Source organism: Aulonocara stuartgranti (genome assembly GCF_965226115.1).
Source record: "Aulonocara stuartgranti genome assembly, chromosome: 3".
Lineage (NCBI taxonomy): Eukaryota > Metazoa > Chordata > Actinopteri > Cichliformes > Cichlidae > Aulonocara > Aulonocara stuartgranti.
The window spans coordinates 46,017,960-46,038,152 of NC_138941.1; the positions used below are offsets into that span (position 1 = coordinate 46,017,960).

Here is a 20,193-nt window from a genome sequence, read left to right on the forward strand (position 1 = left end):
GGGCTAGGAGGAGGAGTTGGCCGTCCGACTGCGGTCTGGAGTGTGGGGCCTCCCTGCTGCTGCGGAGTCGGGGCGGTCTGCCTCTCCCCACCGCAGGGAAAAGGGTAACACCACCTGGGTCTGGGTGCAGTTCCCCCCTCCAGGGGCAAGGGTACCTAGACCCGGTTTGTAGAGTACGCTTGGGGAGTGTGATCGTGTGTACAACGTCTCTTTATGTCTGTCTCCACGTTGGTTGAGTGTGGAGTAAGTGCATATGAGAGCATGAGGGTGGGAATGGATGTTTGTATCTGTGTGTGCCTGTATGTCTGTGTCTATATGTCAGGTTGGGTATCAGACACCACCTCTCTGGGGACATCTCAGGCCCTCCAAGGTTTGGAGGCCTATCTCCCCCCACCACCACTTCCACTGCCAGTGGCGGACTCCCTCAGACATCGGTGCGTTGGTGGTTCTTTGTGTCTGGGGGTGGGCATCCAGGTACACACCGGCTCACTCCTTGGCGGCCGCTTATCGGGGCCTGGAGCCTGGGGCTCGCTCGGGCCACTTCGGAGGTGGGGTGCCCTCGGCCTCTTGGCCTGGGGCTCGGTCACTCAGGCACAGCTGGCTGCCGGTGGAGCTCACGGGCGCGTCACTGCAACTCCCCCTGGCTTCTGCTCCGCGGCTGCTGAGTGAGCCCTCATCTGGGACTCTCCTCAGCTCTTTCTGGGACAGTGGCGCGGCTGCCCCTCTGTTGGTCTTCCTTGGTCTCTTGTGTTCTGGGGGCCTCTGGATGTCTGGAGTTTTGATCTCCTCCATACCTGCTTCACGCCCTGGAGGACGGGGCTGTGGCCCCCCCACACCCTCTAGCAGATCATTACATGAAGGACAGTAATCCATGCCTTTGTTACTTCTAGGCTGGATTATTGTAACGCACTTTATTGTGGGGTTAGTGATGCGTCCATTAGGCGCCTGCAGGTTGTGCAAAATGTTGCAGCTCGTCTTTTAACTGGAACAAAAAAGTTTGAGCACATTACCCCCATTTTAATTTCATTCCACTGGCTACCTGTACATTTTAGGATTGTTTTTAAAATTCTCTTATTTGTTTTTAAATCTCTTAATGGCCTGCCCCCCCCTACCTCTCGGAGCTACTACAACCATATACACCTGCCCGTTCCCTTAGGTCCGCCAATCAGCAGCTCCTTTAGGTACTGAAACTAAGTATAAATTTAAAGGTGATCGTGCTCTTGCTGTAGCTGCTCCATAGTTGTGGAATGATCTGCCCTTGCACGTTAGGCAGGCCTCTTCTCTTTCTGAGTTTTCTTAAAACATATTTATTCGCTGAAACCTTTGGCACTGATTAAAGGGATTGACTCAATTTGTTTTAACATGTTTTCATTTATTTTAGTTATTTAATCTATTTTATCTTATTTTTATTCACTTTACTTGTGCTATTTGCATGTACAGCACTTTGTGAACTCTGGTTTTATGTTAAAGTGCTTTATAAATAATGGCAGTATGGTAATGTTCTCTACCAAACCACCAAGGTCTTCACAGAGCAGGTGTATTTATAATGAGACTAAATTACACACAGGTGAACTCTATTATCTAATTTGGTGACTTCTGAAGGCAACTGATTGCACTGGGTTTTATTTAGATGTATCAAAGTACAGGCGGCTGAATATAAATGCACACTTTTCAGATTTTGATTTGCTTAAAATTTAGAAAACCCATGTATCATTTTTGTACCTCTTCACAATCATGTGCTACTTTGTGTTGGTCTATCACAGAAAATCTCAACAAACATTTAAGTGACAAAATGTGTAAAAGCTCAAGGGGCATAAATACTTTTAAGGCACGTACAAAGATTCAGTAGCAGGAGAGCCACTTCCACTACCTATTTTATAAAAACACACTGTGCCTCATGCAGAGATATGCCAAGTGTTTAGCCAACAGTTCATTAAGAACCACTAAAGAATTTTTTTCCAAAAAAAAAAAAAAAAAAATCACTATTTTGTCTATCAAACTGTTCTTTGGTATTTTTCACATAAAACATGAAATGGGAACAAATCACATATTTACATCAGGCTGCTAGTAAGTAAATGACTAAAGATACAATTTTTAAAAAATGGTTCTCTGTGAAGTCGTCTCTCACGTAGGAAACACTTGTTCACCCTTTGAGTTAGGCTAGTTTTTGTGTTTGAATGACTCACAAGTCAGCGTTTTCTTAAGTGGCTTAAGAAACATGTTTCTCTGAAAACGGTCGGGTACAAGGACTGGAGTGAAAATGAGTTTATAAAAGCAGCCTATGTCCCTCCAGAAGCCTGGAGAACTAATGCTCAAGAGCACTGCTCTTAGCCCACGACTGAAAAGAGGCAGTGGTCTACGACACCGGCAGTAAGTACACAACGACTAATCTGCAAAACTGAAAGTGTGTGAAAGAGAGAAGAGTGAAAACAAACTACAGTTCCTTTTAATTTTATTACAAAAACAAAAACAGGATTTTCAGAATTAACAGTACAACATATCTACTCAGACTGACCAAAAAAAAAAAAAAAAAAAGGGGGGACAGAGAGGAGGATAAGTGCGAGGGTGAAGTGTGTCTGTGTCCAAATCCATTTATAAATCCCACTTTAAAAAAAAAAAAAAAGATAAAATAATTAGAAAACGTGCATCTGCCCCCTCCCATCCCTAAAAAATAAAGGACATTTTCCCCCATCTTATTACCACAATTTAACAAACATTGACAAAAATAAGAGGGGAGAAAAAAAAAAAAAAAAAAAAAAAAAACGGTGGGGAAGACGAGAGGAAAAAAAAATCAGATTTCTCAGTTTATATAAAACACTTGGCAGAGGAGATGTCAAGTCTTTTTATTTATTATCCATTAGTTAAGAAACTCAGCTTTCTTTAACAGAAAATAAACAATGCTTGCAATAAAAACCCATTTAACCACACTCGCACGCACTCGCAGACACAAACACACACACACACACAGACAATAAACCCTGATGGATGGATGAACGAAGGTGGGAAAACGAAGGTAATGAATGAAGTGTGGCTGTCCTGCTGGTTCTGCAACATGACACTTCACCGACAACAACTAAAAAATAAACAAAGGGGGCGGTGTCTACGTCTATGTACACGGTGTGTGTCTGTGTGAAGTGTGGGGAGCCGGCCGTGGTGGGAGGGAGGGTCAGGTTTGGCAGTATGAATGGATGTTTGGGACGTTTAGTGCCGTCGCTTCTTCTTGCTCGGCGGGGCTGATGGCCGCACCTTCCGCTTCCTGTTGGAGGTGTCCTCGTCCTCATAGTGGCTCTCTCTGTCAGCTGCAGGGGAGGAAACAGAAACAACCATGAAACAGCCCTGTGCTGTGATCAACCCTCGTGGCTGATACTGCAGATTCCTCCACCACATCCCAACATGTGCGTTCAGAGATGCTCGTCTGCATAACGTCTGCAGCCTTCAAGCAGTCTGTGATCAACAAGGCAGTTTCTCTCAGAGAACTGCCGCTCACTGGATATTTTCTCTTTTATTTTTATTTTTTTTATATAATTCTCTGTAAACTCCAGAGATATTTACGTGGGAAACAACAAACACTTTTAAACACATTTTAATCACTTTTCTTCCTCATTCTGATGCTCAGTCTGAATTTCGGCAGGTAGTGTTCACGCCTGATTGCATCGAGTTGCTGCCATGCGATTAACAGAAATATTTAAGTAACCAATGGCCAACTAAAAAGGTGTGAATATTGAAGTGAGTTAACAGCCATATTTAAATCTGTGATTCCTGAAGAGACCGTTTGTATTTAGTCACATGACAGTTAGGTGCTGCAGATGTGAAAAGTTTGCTTTTAGATGAGTACTGTGGGGTTTGTGTGCATTTGGTGCCCTCTAGTGGCTGATGCCAGGTTTATTTTGAGTATGTGGACACTGACAGCGAGCCCTGAACGCTCTTCAAGTGCAAGTTTTGAAAAACCAGAGTCTACAAATACAAACCTTTCCTGGCTTCTTCCTCCAGTTCATCCCAGTCTTTCCCGCTCTCCTCCTCACTGCCCAGTGACGCGCTGTAATCTGTATCACACACCCAAAAAAAGAAAATCTGGTTCATCAGTGTGTACAAGTGTGAGTTCAAGGCAAAGAGCTGCTCGGGTACAAATCATTTTCTCAAGCTTTTATTGATCTTTTCATTCATCAGAGGTTCAAACTGGCCCATGGAAATCATACCAGAGTCCTCCGTCTCTGAGCTGTAATCCTCATCACTGTCTTCCTCTTCCTCTTCTTCTTCATCTGCAGATGGGTTGAACGTCTCATCCTCCATTTCTGACTCTGAATCTTCCTCGCCGCCGCTTCCCTGAGGCAAAACATGGCACGCAGAGAGGCATGTAATCACAAAACTAGCCGCTATTTTATTCTCAGCACTGTGTTACGACGTGAAAGGAGTTCTTGAAAGGAAAAACTGGGAACATGGACCATTTTAAAACTGTAAATGTCTGCTTAGGTTATGAAACCATGAACTCACCTCGCTCTCTGGATCCAAGAAAGACCAGCCCCCCTGCTCGAAGAACCCCTCTGGGTCGTCAACGATGGTCTTCATGATCTTGGTCCAGTTCAGAGACTGGACGCCCTCTGTGTACTTGATGTCACAAGAGCTAAAAAGGAGAAAACGGAGAAGAGAAAAAAGTATTAATAATTCATCTGAGATATTCTTTTAGATGCATTAAAAATTAAGTCACTGATTAAATTGACTGGCCTTACTTGAGCCACTCTTTGATAGGGTCAAGGGAGTTCACGGGCACAGCGTTGATCATGGTGACCTTCTTGTTGTAGTCCTTGTAAACGATGACCACGTCAAAGTTCTTCAGGTGGAACTGCACGCGCTCAAAGTGAACCAGCTCCACCTCGTCTAGAGTAACTACAAACGGCGGCTGCAGACGGAGGAGACAGATTTTTAACAGACTGAACTGCCGGCAGGTCACTGCACATATTTCAGCTTTCTTCTTCACAGATTAAACCTTTGAACCGTCTGCAGCTCAGTGCCAGCTGCTCACTCACCCATTCAGTAACATTGACAAGAGAACTGGACGTGGGTTGTAGCAGGCAGGTACTCCTGTAGGGGGCGCCCTGGAACCTGTAAACAAAAGAAGCATGGGCCACGAGCTCACAGGGGTGTCCACATTGTCCTCGCACGTTTGCGTTCCCGGCGGCCTCGTTTACTCACCCCAGGTCTCTGAAGGGCACCTCGAACTCCAACTCCTCTTTAGTCAACGTCTCCACCTTCTCGATGAAGTTCTTAAAGGCCGACTTGAGCTTGTGCCTCATCTCCCGCTCCATCTGCTCGGCGTACAGGTCGTCTCGGTCGTGCATGTGTTGGTGTTTGCCCAAGTCTGTGGTGATCTCGCCCACCTCTGTGTAGAACTGGACGTCCGTGTGGCGTCTCTTACCAAACATGATGGCGTTCTGGAGAGAAACGCAACAGTTTTTAGACCATTTTCAGAATATTTAAAGGGAATCGCTAAAATACAATGAGAGACAGACGATGAGTGAATACACTGAGACACTTATTTAGAGTTAACATGAAGCTCCACCCAGCAGAGTGCTCAAGGTTATGAAGGGGAATGTGGGGGTGGAGTCCCTAACCCTGCTCAGATGAAAGGGAATAAGCCCGCCTTCAGCTACTCTGAACCAAAAGTAGCTGAAGGCGGGTGGGGGGTGGGGGGTGGGGAGGGGGTGGGGGGGGTCAGCGACCGGTGTCTAGGCCTGTGCGACTGAGGCCTAATACAATAAAAGATCAATTAAGCGCAATCTCAAAAATGGCAGACTTTTACAAGCCTCTTTTTTATTGCAATGTGTTAAGTCTCTGCAAAGTACTGCAACTTAATATCAGCAAATAAAAGTAAATAAATAAATAAATAATGCTGCAAAAGCTCACAAAACACACATTTCTATGTTGAAGAACCATGTGTGTTTCAATCGCATTAGTCATAAATGACTGTAGATGCATGTTTGCCCTCAGTAGTTCACCACAGCTGTTCCATCTTTTTATTGTATCCATCTAAATCACTTCCGTTCTCTTTTGTTTGGAATTTTTTGGGGAGCTTTGCCAACATTTTGTTTTCAGTTTTTGTTGTGCTCTGCATGTTTTTTGCAGTGTGTTTACCCTCTTAGGGCCACCATAGTTACTGCAGGTCTCAAAAAGTTAAACTCCTTCATAAGAGGTAAAATTAACATCAGCAACACTCCCACAGGGCTCAAATCTGGGACTCTCCACCATTTGACCCTAAACTGAAGAAGCTTCTCTGATGAGAGCTGAAATGTCTTCAAGCAACTTAAGTTCAGACGCTTTTCTTTCCAAGCTCCTCAGATCAACAACTAACCTGACACTGTAAACCATTTTATTTTTCATCACAGCTCAACTCTAAGCTCTGATGATATTACATCACTGAGCGTTTGGGTTTGTAATATTGATTTTACACAAATATACTTATATATACACAATGTTAAAATAAATTAAGGGAGCACATGACCATCACAGTGTGGAACAAAGTCTGTGAAAGTTCAGTCTGTCGAGTGAGGAAGCAGAGAGCGCTGTCAATACACTTCAGTTGCTTTGCTGCAAATCAAACTGACAGGAGAGGAAAACAGACCTCCTAGCATAGTTGTTGCTACAGTCTCGTGCTGCCATCAGTGATAAGGACACAAACAAAAACTAAAGAAAACTCAGTCAGCAGGTCTGAGCAGAGAGCTCTGCGAACACCTGCTGCCTCTGTGATGATCGAGCGTTGCCCTAACCACAGATGAAAGTGAAGTCTCCAGATATTTTAAGGGTGTATTTTTGAATAAGCATACCTTGAGGTGGAAGTGCAGTACGATGATCATCTCACCGTCACACGGCTGGAAGATGGCGTGTTTGATGTTGTTGTAAAGAATGTCCACTTTGTCACCTCGGACCGACGTGAAACGGAAACCTGCACAGGGGAAGGAGGGGAGGGGGAGAGAGAGAGATTCCCACTTTTAACGACAACATTTTTGAGATTTGGGCATCCTCGTTTCCCAGCATTCCCACTGACTTCTGTCCTCACCATTAGTATGAGCCTCCAGCGAGCCCTGCATCCTCTTCTGTGCGATGTTGGGTCTGATGTAGAGGTCTTTGAGTTTGGGGTTGCTGCGGTTGAGGTTGATGACCAGCGAGTCTTGCTTGACGATGCCCTCCTTCTCCTTCTCTTCGGCCTCTCGTGTTTTGTAGCGCTTCTGCACCTCCTTGATGATGCGGAAGGCGTTCTGCAGGTTGGTGGAGGGCACCGATGTGTCGCCGGGAGCCTTCAGGTTGGACGCCCGGTACGTGCTGAGAGGTGAGCGAGGGAAAGAAAAGGATTATTGGAACACCTGCTCCTTCAAACACTGCAGCACAACAAACACACACAGTGACTTGGCCAATGTGTGAGCAGAGAAATCTACACACATGCTGATAGAAAGAGCTGGACAGACTCACATTTCTTTGACGAATGTGGCTTCAGGGTTGGGGAAGATGTTTCCCTCCTGTCGGCCCAGTGAGCTGCCAGGGACGTAGAAGTTGATCCTCAGGTAGGTGTAGTCTCCTTCTACAGACATACTGATGTTCTAAAAAGGCACAAACGCAAGAAAAATGTCTGTAATTAAAACCAAAAAGGTAACACAGACTCTTGGTGTACCTAAGTGCAACTGGTTTGGATGTAGTTGTGGTAGACCCCCCCCATAGAAGGCATAAGCTAAGAGTACCTTGATGGTGGCGATGTGAAATGGTGTGGCGATGCCAAAGACAGGCATGACGACAGTCTCATACTTCTTGTCGATGAAGATCTTCATGTCCCGGATGTCCTTTTCTCTGGGCATCTGAGACACGTTCTTATAGGAGACGTTAGATTTCCTGGCCCTGAGAGGAAGCAGAGTGGAGTCGCTTAATCAGGAGAAACTTAATTAAAAGTCAGAATTTACAGTTCTGCTGCCAACTTCTGTCCTGGGTTTATTTATTTAAAAAAAAAAAAAAAGAACACAAATCTAGGCACTTAAAGTTTCTTGTGTGGCGTGCAAAAAACAAATATAGCTAAACACCCCACACATCTTTTCGCTCACACTCAGCTGATGCCGACATCGATCAAAGCAGCAATGAGACAGCCTGTCGCGCATCACTTCAGAGCAGTTCATAACACGTCCTGCACAAAAGCGGACCGGCACGTTGTAAAAGGCACAACTTTTATTTTGATGGCAAAAGGGTCCCACTTCCTGCTTGTTTTGCACTTTAGTTTCACTGAAGCTTGAAGAGTAACAAATCAGACTGCAGGCTTTTGTGACTTTGCTCTTATTCACACGATCCAATTCAGACACCAAAAAGGTCCACAGGTTATTAGTGTCACACAGGACCAAAGTCTTTTACTACTGCCCCTGCTGGCCTTTAAACACTTTTCCCTAAAGGTTTCCACTTTTCAGCTCAAAACTCCAGCTTTTACTTCATCTGAAGGCAGGAGCCTTCAGCTCAAACTTAAGGAGGTCCAGTTAGAAAAGTAAAATTAAGACGGGTTCAACACTATTTATTATTAATTATCACAATGACCTCGAGGGTCTGCCGATATATATTTATTCCCATATATTTCCCATATATTTATTAGTTTCAGGTTGGCCATTCTTGTATTTTGCTTGTTTGTGTTGTTGTGTTTGCACATCTCTGTTGCTTGTGGGGCTCGCACACAAGAATTTCACTCGCATGTGCTGTGCCAGTGTGCCTGCACATGTGATGTGACAATAAAAGTGATTTGATTTGATAATAAAATATTTATCATTTCAAGTTAAATAAAGTTTACATTAAAAAATAAATTTACGTCATTTGAAAAAAAAAAAAAAAAAAAGGTCTAGTTTGAGTTTCTTTCACGCGTAAACCATCTCAGCTTCACAACTTCTTCCGCCCGTTTCCTCGATTTATCGCGCCTCCTCGCAGAGTTTTCTGTTTTCGCAAATGCTCTGAATAAACGATTTGATTGGTTGAGCAGCATCGGGTGGGATGAGTTACAATGTAAGTGATTGGTCTGTGCGTTTCCTCTGTACAGACCAGACCAGTCTGGGTCCAGATCTGGACTGCGCTACACCTACTGGTGACCTACAACCTACAGCAAGCATTTGCGTGGTTGAGCACTACATTGACCCACTCTAGTTTAACCGGAGTGGATCTCTTTAACACATTCATGCCGTTTCTTCACCTGATAGCTTCAGTTCATTATGGATGGTGAGAGTACCGACTCACTTCTGGATCTGCTGCTCTCCTTTCTGCTCCGTCAGACGGCGCTTCGCTTCTTCATTCAAGTGATTGGCCAACTCCTTCTGGTGAGCCCGCCTCTTCTCCTCCGCCGTCATCTCGTTCTAAGTTTGACAAAAGACACAACTGAGTGACCACACGGAGACACCAAGACCACGTTTTGTTTTAAAAACTATTTTTAAAAAAATAAGGTGGAAAAACACAACACACATGCAGAGAACAGATGTGTTAAAGCTTTGGATGGACAACAAACAGAAACAAACACAAAAGTGTCACTCAAATAAAAATAACAACTTCATTCCCATCAGCAAAGGTATTTTTGAGACTAAACCAGTTCAGCTGATGAGATTTTAGGAAAAAACAATGAATACTTACCTTCCCAAGTAGCTGATAGAGTACAAAGACATTCACACTCTTAGTTATCAAAACTCCGTCAAGGCGGCAAAAATCACAAAAAAAACCCACCAGTCACACACTGAGCGACGCACGCGCCCGCACTTACCCTGGTTCTGTCAGCGAGCAGAGCGGCGCTGCGCGCGCCTTTCCCCAGCAGCTCCTCTGCGTCGTCGACCTCTTCCTCCTCATCCTCTTCGTCATCATTCTAAAAGAAGCGAAAACAACGTTCACTTCCTGCTCTCCGTCTTATTTAAATCAGATTCACAAGAAATCCACCACACTAACACTTAAAACGTAGATGGTGAAAGAAAAGGTGAAGCACCACAGAAAGCATCTGTAACCATGTAAATGTCAAACATATCTATGAAAAGTCAAGAGCTGCATCTCAGGTGCTGCTGCTGAGTATGCACAATATACAAACTATGAATATGAAAGGATAAAACCCTAACATCTGGATGGCACATCAGCATTTCCCCACTTCACTCTGCTAAACTGCCCAGGTGTATTTTGTCCTTGTTTTAGCATTTTTCACACACTTTTGAACCCCTCCCTCTTATTTTGAAAGTCCAGTTGCTGCTCCTTCCCACGTTCCCTGCAACAAAGAAATCCTCTGCAAGCCTCACGGTCTCCTTTAACAATAACCTGCAGCATGTATATGTTGCTCTACCACGAAGCTCTCAAAGGGGCAACAAACTGCATTTCCAGAACTGGAGTCCACACACAACAACAAACTGACCAGAGTGAAAGCTCAGCACTGACAAATTAAATATCACATATGCTGTTTATAAACTGAAAGCAGGGCTGTACTACAGGCATCACCAACCCAATCACACACGTACAGTGCTTTTAAAGTGCACCGGGAGTGTCCAAACACTTTCCAAAAGTACCGTATTTATTAATGGGGAAGAAAAACCCCACTTCGTTTTCAGTAACACAAGAACTGTCATGATGGCAATCACTTGTTTTCAAGCCTAAACACAATAAATCTACTTTTTCGCTCAAATGTGGAGAATAAAATAATAACGACAAAGCGGTCAGCAATACGTGAAACTTCAGTGAAGCTGCTGAACATCAGCGTCTCAGGCTCATGTTAAATGTGAGTTACTATTTTGTGTATTGTAAGTCTTATTCTTATTTTGGTTGCAACATGGATCAGATGGTGCTGCCACCATGAGGTGAACAGAGAAATTACACTTTATTAAAATCTGTGGTGGCAAGCCATAAATATATGGCTTAATAAATAATACACAGGCAGGAGTACCATTCAGTCAACCACCAGAGCCACAGCAACCCTAAGAGGTGTGGCCCAAACACCTCTGTCCATATAATACGTGATTATAAATGTATAAGGACGTAAATACTCCTCTTCAGCTCCTGACTCTTATAGAAAGCGGACACAGTGACCACGCACCTTTAGGAAGATTCCCACGTTTTTGATCTTTTTCTTCACCGGTGTGAGGACTGTGGCGGCCTCCTCCTGTGATACACACACACACCAGGACATCAAAAAGACTGACCGTCATGCTTCAGCATCAGCATGAAGACAGCAACTTAACCAGATGCACACGTATGTGTTTAACAGTGTGTACAGACCAGTCATTACTGTTTTTTTAAATTAACATTTATATTTTTGTTGCTTGTCTGACAAAGTCATTTGCTTGGATCTACTCCAACAGGGCTGCTTACCTCATTGATCTGTATAGTGTCACCAAGAAACAAGGCGTACTTCTTCTGCTCTTCTTTCTTCGCATCTTTATTCACCAAGTCAGAAAAACCCAAGCTGACGCTGAGCACTATCCCTGAAGGACACAACGTCTCCTTTAAGAAACTTTCACTAATGCATAAAACCACCTGTGTGCTTAACACAGTCGACAGTCTCACCTCTTTTTAGTCTGTACTGATTTTTGGCGTTCAAAACCAGCGACCCTTCTCTGAACTCGATCCCCATCGCAAAACTACAACAAGGAAACAGACATAAGTGTTCTGAATTTGAGGACGTCCGAGAGAAGAAAGCCCCTGTGGGTACTTACCCGAGGTTTTTGGTCAGCTTCTGCGCGAGCTCCGGCTTCTCTTTCTTCACGTACTCCATGACTGCATTGTATGCGTCACAGATTTTGACTCCTGTGGAGGACATGCAGGAGGTTTACACACAGACAGCACTGACACACTTCCCTCCTGCAGCCTAAAACTCATTAACAAGTTACAGTTCAGGTTCAGTGAAAATGTAAAATATGTGATACTGATTTTCATAATGCAAGACAGCCTGATTTTTTTTTTTTTTTTTTTTAAACAAAAGCACAGCTCCCCCAAAGAGCCAGCGCTAAACCGATGTCTGACCTTTGACCTTGAAGCATTGCATACGCATTTCTCTGACCTTTGGCGCTGTCAATGAAGGTTAATAAATACCCTCATCCAGTGTTAGCAACTTGAGCTGTTATATGCAAAACTTGAACATCTTAGACTGTGAGCACTAGACTGCTAACAAACAAATCGACCAATGGAACAGATCACATCCCTCCAAGAAGCAGCAATGAGCATTTTTTAAAGATGCTACTCAGGTGACCTGAGTTTTCGCATTCGCACAAAGACTTTATTCCCAGTGCTTCAAACTCCGAAGCCCTGCACTGCGCAAAGATTACAGAACAGAGCACAAACCAGCTCGCTCCCAGTTATTCCACTGCCATTCTCCTAAACTCACCGTGCTTGAGCTCCTTGAGCAGCTCCTCTTCCACCTGCAGCAGGAAGTTGTAGTTGTCCTGCATCTCCTGAGAGGGGTCCACCATGAGTGTGCGCACCAGGTTGGAGCAGTACGACTTGTAGCGGATCCCCATGGCACACGTGATGGCACCAAAGTGCATGTGGTTCTTATCGCTGCGCAGAGAGGGAACGATAGAGGGTCATTGATAACTGGTCTCTGCTCCTCATCTTGTCCTGTTGACTGAATCTATAATCTGTGAGCTGTACTTAGGCAGCATTTAATAAATCCTAGTGTTTTCCTACCCGATTTAAAACAAACAAAATGTTCAAGAGCAGCTCAGTATTTTAGGGAATATGCTGCTTTGTTTCTGAGTTTAGAGAGGATTAGCACAACTCATCTATCTGGGTGCTAAACAGGTGTGTCGCCAGGTATGTTAGCTCTGCACTGAGATCCACCTGAAAGCATCTCTGAAGCTCATTAACACTCGAATACTTTAATTCACATCAAAGATTAAACCGTAAAAAACATTAAGCTGTGGCTAAAGACTCATAAATCTACTCATCTAATGCTGCACTACATGTTTCCCATAAAATGTAAACTTTTTTTTTTATATTAAAGGCTGCTGGATCCTGATTTTGGATTTCTTTAAGTTTTTACTCCTTGAAAATCAACTAGGACCAACCCTGAAGCTCTTGTGAACGTGAATCTTAAAGAGCTTTGTTTAAAAAATTAATTTTAAAAAACAAAACAATAAATTAATACATTTCCAGCACTACCAAAACCAATTTATTTAATTGTGACAAAACCAGCTGCAAATGCCTCCTGGCTTTAAGTGAGACTGGACCTGCACACACCTGACCACGCTGAACTTGAGACTGTAGTTCCCACCGCTCTGGATGATGGGAGGATAACACATTTCCACGGTGGACGGATCCGCACCGCCCAGGTACTTCTTTTCCTCGATGGCCTTCTCCACCGACTCCGCCAGCTTGCTGTGACGCACTTTCTGTTGGAGAGGATCAAAAGATACAAATAAAGACGTGTGGCGGCTGCTCCAGTATTAGTTACACTTTCAGGGACAGAGTCTCCAAAACTAATCTGAGAGTGTTTGTGCGTTATTACAAACTGTGCTACACTGGACCTTCATAATCTACAGATATACTGATGACCGAAAAGTGATGCAAACACTATGATATGACATGGATAAATTGTGTCTTAAGCTGTTCTAAGCACTGAAAGCAGACAGCAACACACAGCTTGAAAACACAAAATGACACCAAGTCCAGCTGCTCCTCCCCCCTCACCTCATCAGCATCAACAATCTCCATCACGCGCTCCTTGAAAAACTTTGAGTAAACCTCGCTGGTAATGGCTGCCGCTTTCTTCATCAGGGCCAGCTCTCCGTCTTCCTTCACCGCCATCGTGTAGGCGACCACAGCACTGATGTCCACCTGCAGACAGAAGCAGAGTACATCTGATCACGACTGAAACGGGAGCGTAACATTCGCAGAGCTGGCCGATGTGTTGGGATCGCGCCTCACCTTCTCCAGTCCCTCAGCAGAGAGCGTGTCATTCCAGCTCTTCATGTACTCTCCTGGGAATTTGTCTTTGCTGAACACACCCACCGTCTTGCCCTCTTTGCTACCTCTGATCGCCTCGATCATCTTGTCAAAGTTGGCCTTGTTACTCTCGTTCTGAAAAACAAGTAATACACTAATAAAAGGATGAAAGGAAAAAGAAAATCATTTTTAGCACACTCCGCCTTCCCCTCCTCCAAGGCTGTTCGATTCATAACCTTTTAAATCCCACACAAGGCATGTGTTGACCACCGACGAGGTAGAACACAGGCGCTAATGTTCCTGTTTAACGTTCAGCACATTCACAGAAACTTTGATTCCTGCCAATCCCAACACAGTGCTCTCTGCAAGAAACCTGCCTCTCCCGTCTCCACCCGAGTGCAAAACCATCACATCTGAGTCATCCTTCTCTCCACACGACCATCTCCTCTGTGCCGGCTACATCTGGTGTGGTCTCTCGTCTCCAGCTACAGCCTGACAATTAACCAGTCCTTTCGTGGAAGTGGCAGCCACGTGCATGAGAAGGATGCAGTTTTTGAAGTATGACTACTCCACCCTCTACAACCCTTGCTTTTCTCTGCAGGAGGCCCTCCTGAGCAGTTCGAGCATGCAGGGGGTGTCCAAAGAGGAAGAAGGACGTCAGATAACGGCGTCAACCCAAGATGTTGACGTGACAGTTTGTGCAAAACCTCACTGGACTGCACCTCTTTAGAGCAGTCACAGTGTAGTCAAAGTGCAGAAAAAGGTAGAAGAGGAAAAAGTGCTATATGAAAAAGGCTTGTGCTAAAAAGCTCAAAATAGAAAACTGATACAAGACCAGTCCATCTGCAGGATCACGACCGCTGCCTGAGTCCTGCTCTGCTCCTCTCATGGAGTCTTTTATCACCTATGAGTACGACTCTGTTACAAAATAAACTGCCTTGAAATTACTGCTGTTGTAAATTAAAGCAAGTAATAATAACAACGCACATGCAATGAAACTAGATTTGAAGACGAAGTCAGCAGATACATACGTGGCTAAAAATCTTCACACCCTCCAAACTGAACCAGCTATTAGTTATTATCAATCTCTGGCTCTCTTCTTCCTTTCACCACCAAATATTCATGGCAGATCGCTGCCCCTCCCTTTGCCTGGTTCTGCCAGAAGTTCTTCCTGTTACAAGGAAGTTTTGCCTTCCCACTGTCGCCAAATGCTTGTCATGCAATTGTTGGGGTTTTCTCTGTAGTACTGCAGGAGCTTTACCTTACAATAAAAACCACTTTGAGATGACAGATGAGAAACAAAACTGCATTGGATTGAACAACATGTGACTTATAAAGAAAAAAAAAAAGTCTGAAGAACTCAAACCACAAAAGAGGAAGCTTTCGATTTTTCTCAAGCACTCAATAACAAATCAGATTCCTCTTTTTGGATAAACCTAGCCATTAACAAAAAAAAACACATCACACTCTCTCACCAACTTCCATGTGTGTGTATATGAGGCGACTTCACGTGCGTTACCTTTTCTCTGGTGAGCAGGGTAATGGGCGGGACACCATTGGCATTCTCGTTGCCTTTAGTTATAGCCACCTGCTTGAGGAAATCCACCTTTTTCTTGCTGGCGAGGAAGATGATTTTGGTGTCACAGAACACCATGATGGTGTCGGTCAACTCGTAGCCAAACAGCCACGTCTGAGAAAGAGAAAAAAAAAAAAAAAAAAGGGGGGGGGGGGGGGGGGGGATTGGGGAGGAGGGAGTAAATTCCTGCATTTGGTGGCGTTTTACTGTTTTGGAGCTAAATAATAATTTTCTACTTGAATAACCCTCAAGGACAGTTGGTTGTAGATGCATATTGCATTTGCTTTTCTGGAGGCACAGGATGCAACAGCTCTGTAAAATGTTTATCTAAGATATAACAGATACAACGTGCTTGAGGACTTTAGGGAACTACAAAAGAGATTTAAGCCACACCCAAGGTCAATTTTGTTAAATTAAGTTTCAAATACTCAATGGCAGCTGAGATTCTTGCAAAAAACAAAAAATAAAAACAACAACTCATTAAAGTCATTTGAATAGTTCAAACTGACTGCAGTCACTCTGCAACAACCATTTCCCTTCCTAAATGCACAGAGAGAAAGGTGTTGCCTTCCTTTCACGTGCTGCTCCACACTTACCTGTATGGCTGTGGATTTGGCATACACAATTTCCTCATCAACCCCCACAGACACCACGATAGCGTCGACTTTGCCAAACTCATCTTCTCCCTTCTGCAAAACACAAACATACACACAGTTTGATGTCACGCATGAGATGATAAAGAGCATATAATGAGGTCCACAGTGAGGTGCTCCTACTCCATCTGGACTTGTTCTTTGGGGAAGTAGTGGCACAACCACACAACTCAAAGCTAATCCAGTTTATCATTCAGGATATCCGGCGATATTATATTAAGTCCCATTAAAGGTGCTTTAGAGGCTTTAAATGGCAGTTCCAATGCACATGAAACAGTTAAGCAGCCTGAGAGCGTGACATGGGGTCAAATATGAGCTGAAAAGTCAGCAACAAGAGCCAGCAGCTCTTAAAATGTACTTCAACCTATGAAAAGAGTGTACTTAAGATTAAAATAATTCACGCAGGAATCTTTAAACAAAAGGTGAGAGCGGTAATAAAGAAAGCAGCTCTGGACGTCTTGCACATGTCACCAGGATGCTGGCGTTACTTTCATGCTAACTAGCCAGCTAATGTTAGCATGCAGCCAAGTGCGAAGTGGCAGTAAATGTAAACAAGTGGTGCAGTTAGCCACCTGTCAGGCACATCTATGTGCCTGACGACCGTCACAGCACGGCTTCATCTCAGTTTAAGTGTTAAATCAGAAGTGGCTGGTTTATTACACAGTTAGCCGCTCGGCTAATAAGTTAGCTTGGAGTAAAGTTAACATGCTAGCACGCTAGTTAGCGTGGTGAATGGGGCGATTTTGGTGCGCTAACCAGAGGGAACCAGCCTGCCAGTAGAGACAAGAACAAAACAAAATAAGGGTGGTGCAAAGGTTGGATTCGTGTGTGAAATAAAAAGGAATAAAGGAGCTCAGGTGGCGACCAGTGTTCGCCCTGGTATTGAGCGAGAGACACATCACCGCTCATCCTAACAACAGTGCGCTCGCTCGGGCAAGAAAAACGCGGCTAACTTGTCGCCAGCAGCTGCACTTTTCTCCACTAAAGCACACCGAGCGGACACACGCCTCACATCAACTCCCCCTTTACTATATTTTACCTTCCAGTTACTGTATAGTCTCTTGATCCGGCGGTAGTATGCGTCCTTATCCAGGTTTACCGCCATTGTGAGCGCTCCGTTTCAAACTCCAGCTCCCGGCTTCGCTTCGCAGCAGGCCGGATGAGGATGATGAGCAGTGTCAACTAACAACAACGCACTTTCTTTCCACGCCTGCTGGGCTCCAAATACCACCACGAGATGCTGCTGCTTACCTTATAATTATACAATAGCGGCCCTCTGAGCTGAGGAGACATGTAAAAACACAGCGCACGCTAACCTTACAGCCCGCTTTCACCTGCTTTAAAACTCGCAAAATTATTAAAATTGTATTTTTTCCCACCTCCTACTCGACACACACGACCACGTACACACCAATCTGTTATAATTAAGTCCACAGCACCCCCCTCCCCTCCAGTCTTTTTTTCCTCCCTCCCCCCTCTGAGACTTCACACATCAGATTTTATAAAACCGTAAAACATAACATAACGCTTCATTATATTTTCACACCAACCGAAACATAATAGAAAAAACAATCGCGTTATTTCACCTCGATTCAATTTTTACTTTCTTATTTTTTATTTATTTTATTTTATTTTAGTATTATTTTTTGTGGCGCATTTCACACATTATCTGCACAACAGCACCCCCTGTCTAGTGTTGACCACGCTGCATTGCCCGCCACCGCGGTTTTCCCGCCACCGTCATCAAACGACTCATTTGACGTAATTCTCGCGATACCAGCAGTGGTTACGTATGGCCCGTGATGCTCTCCCAGTTTAATTGTTTTTCTCTGCAGGGTGATGTTTTATATGACATTCTTTGTCGGGTTTTCATTGACTAAAATTAACGCAGATTTTTATTTAATTTATTAGTTTTATATGTTTGTGTGTTTGTGTGCATACATTAATCGTGGGCATGAATATCATGGTACTTTTGGGACATTTTATTATTCGGTAGAACTGTTCTTCTTCCAGGGTGGCATATTGTACAGCATGATTTAATTACCTTCAAAAGAAGAATTGGGTACACAAGTCTGAATTCATTTCGGGGGGTTCTGATTCATACAGTGTGAACAGTATTCATTCAGGCTCAAACGTACAAAAACACACAAATGTTTTAATAAGTGGAGCTGAATGTCTTAACGTACGGAGGTCTATAGCTTGTTTTTGTTGACTGAGTAGACCTGGTATTTCCGTTTTGCAGAATAAAGAATTAAAGACGTTAATGAATGTTAATCAACATGTTTTCCTAATAATAATTATTCATTAATAAACCTTATTTTTATTAATATAATAATATTTATAATAACGATAACAATTATATTATTAAAGCTTATCTTTACTGTTATATCACATTCCTCTTGAATTTTTCAATTAATGTTAATGAACATATTTTCCTACTTCAAGAGAACCATCAAATCCACTTTTTATCAAATTAAATATTCTCAAATTTAAAGATCAAATTCAAATTCAAATTTTATTTGTCACGTACACAGTCATACACAGTACGATATGTAGTGAAATGCTTGGACAACTGCTCGTGACCTAAAGAAAACAAAAAAGGAAAAGGCTATGAATAAGATAGGAAATAAATATGAAAAATTAAAAAGGGTAAATTTAACTAGGAAGGAATAAAATATAAATTAAGGTTAAAAATGAAATAACTGTACAACAAAATACACAATATAGAACTATATAAGAATGTATGAAGAAATCTAAATATAAATAAATATATACACAATAACAGCAGCTGTACAAGTATTAACCGGAAATGAAGAATATAGTGACCAGTGTTGTGCAAAAAAACAATGTGTGCAAAAACAATGTCCAGAAAGTCCAGTGTGTGTGTAAGAACCATATGTGTGGGTCAGTACTGTGTGGTGGTGTGATTGAGAGACCGTATCGCCTGCAGGAAGAAGCTCCTCCTCAGTCTCTCTGTGTTGGTCTTCAGGGAGCGGAATCGCTTTCCTGACCTCAACAGAGAGAACAGTCTGTTGTTGGGATGGCTGAGGTCCTTCACGATCTTCCTGGCCTTGGTCCAGCACCGCCTGCTGTAGATTGAGTGCAGGTCAGGGAGCTCGGAGCGGATGGTGCGCTCAGCTGACCGCACAACCCTCTGTAGAGCTCGTCTGTCCTGCATGGTGCTGTTCCCGAACCAGGTTAAGATGTTTCCCGTCAGGATGCTCTCTATGGTGCACGAGTAAAAGTTCCTGAGCACCTTGGAGGGCAGTTGGAAGTCTCTCAAGCGTCTGAGGTGGTAGAGACGCTGACGGGCCTTTTTCACCACGGTGTTGATGTGACAGGACCATGACAGGTCCTGCGTGATGTGAACTCCGAGGTATTTGAAGCTGTCCACTCTCTCCACTGGGCACTCGTTGATGACGGGGGTCTGGTAGTTCCTCTCCTGCTTAGTGCTGAAGTCCACTATCAGCTCCTTTGTCTTACTGACGTTTAGAAGGAGGTTGTTCCTCTGGCACCAGTTCTCCAGATTCCTAATCTCCTTCAGGTAGGCCGTCTCGTTGTTATCAGAGATCAGGCCCACCACGACGGTGTCGTCAGCAAACTTGATGATGGTGGTGGAGCTGGTAGTGGCCACACAGTCATATGTGTACAAAGAGTACAGCAGGGGGCTCAGAACACACCCCTGGGGGGCTCCAGTGCTGAGAGTGGTGGAGGCTGAGACATGTCCGCCCATCCTTACTGCCTGTGGTCTGCCAGTTAGGAAGTTGGAGATCCACTGACACATAGATGAGCTGAGTCCCAGATGCTCCAGCTTGGTGGTGAGTGTGGAGGGAATTATGGTGTTAAATGCAGAGCTGTAGTCTATGAAGAGCATTTTAACATAATTCCCCCTTCTAGTGTCCAAGTGAGTGAGTGATGTGTGGAGGAGATGAGAGATGGCATCGTCTGTGGAACGATTTGGACGGTAAGCGAACTGTAGTGGGTCCAGTGTGTCTGGTAGTGAAGAAATGATGAAGTCTCTGACCAGGCGTTCAAAGCACTTCATCACTACTGAGG

General features: G+C 43.9%; 1 protein-coding gene across 1 annotated transcript; it reads right to left on the reverse strand.

The window, feature by feature from the left end:
- Positions 1-2,435: 2,435 nt before the first annotated feature.
- Positions 2,436-17,581, reverse strand: supt16h (SPT16 homolog, facilitates chromatin remodeling subunit). Its single transcript, XM_082511732.1, has 25 exons — positions 17,517-17,581; positions 17,177-17,418; positions 16,081-16,173; positions 15,428-15,598; positions 13,891-14,043; positions 13,654-13,800; positions 13,204-13,355; positions 12,350-12,522; positions 11,682-11,772; positions 11,533-11,606; positions 11,338-11,450; positions 11,063-11,128; positions 9,758-9,856; positions 9,244-9,359; positions 7,728-7,881; positions 7,462-7,589; positions 7,052-7,314; positions 6,819-6,937; positions 5,191-5,429; positions 5,025-5,100; positions 4,728-4,897; positions 4,492-4,621; positions 4,197-4,323; positions 3,969-4,043; positions 2,436-3,299 (listed from the first exon to the last, which is right to left on the reverse strand). The coding sequence occupies exons 2-25, from the start codon at positions 17,240-17,242 to the stop codon at positions 3,202-3,204; spliced, it is 3,093 nt and encodes a 1,030-aa protein (XP_082367858.1). The 5' UTR covers positions 17,243-17,418; positions 17,517-17,581; the 3' UTR covers positions 2,436-3,201.
- Positions 17,582-20,193: the final 2,612 nt, after the last annotated feature.

Coding starts and splice junctions, on each gene's coding strand:
- supt16h (XM_082511732.1), bottom strand. CDS start 17,242: ATGGCGGTAAACCTGGATAAGGACGCATACTACCGCCGGATCAAGAGA. Junction 11,607..11,681: donor AAGCTGACCAAAAACCTCGG/GTAAGTACCCAC, acceptor TCCTTGTTGTAG/TTTTGCGATGGGGATCGAGT. Junction 3,300..3,968: donor GGAGGAAGAAGCCAGGAAAG/GTTTGTATTTGT, acceptor CCTCCCCTGCAG/CTGACAGAGAGAGCCACTAT.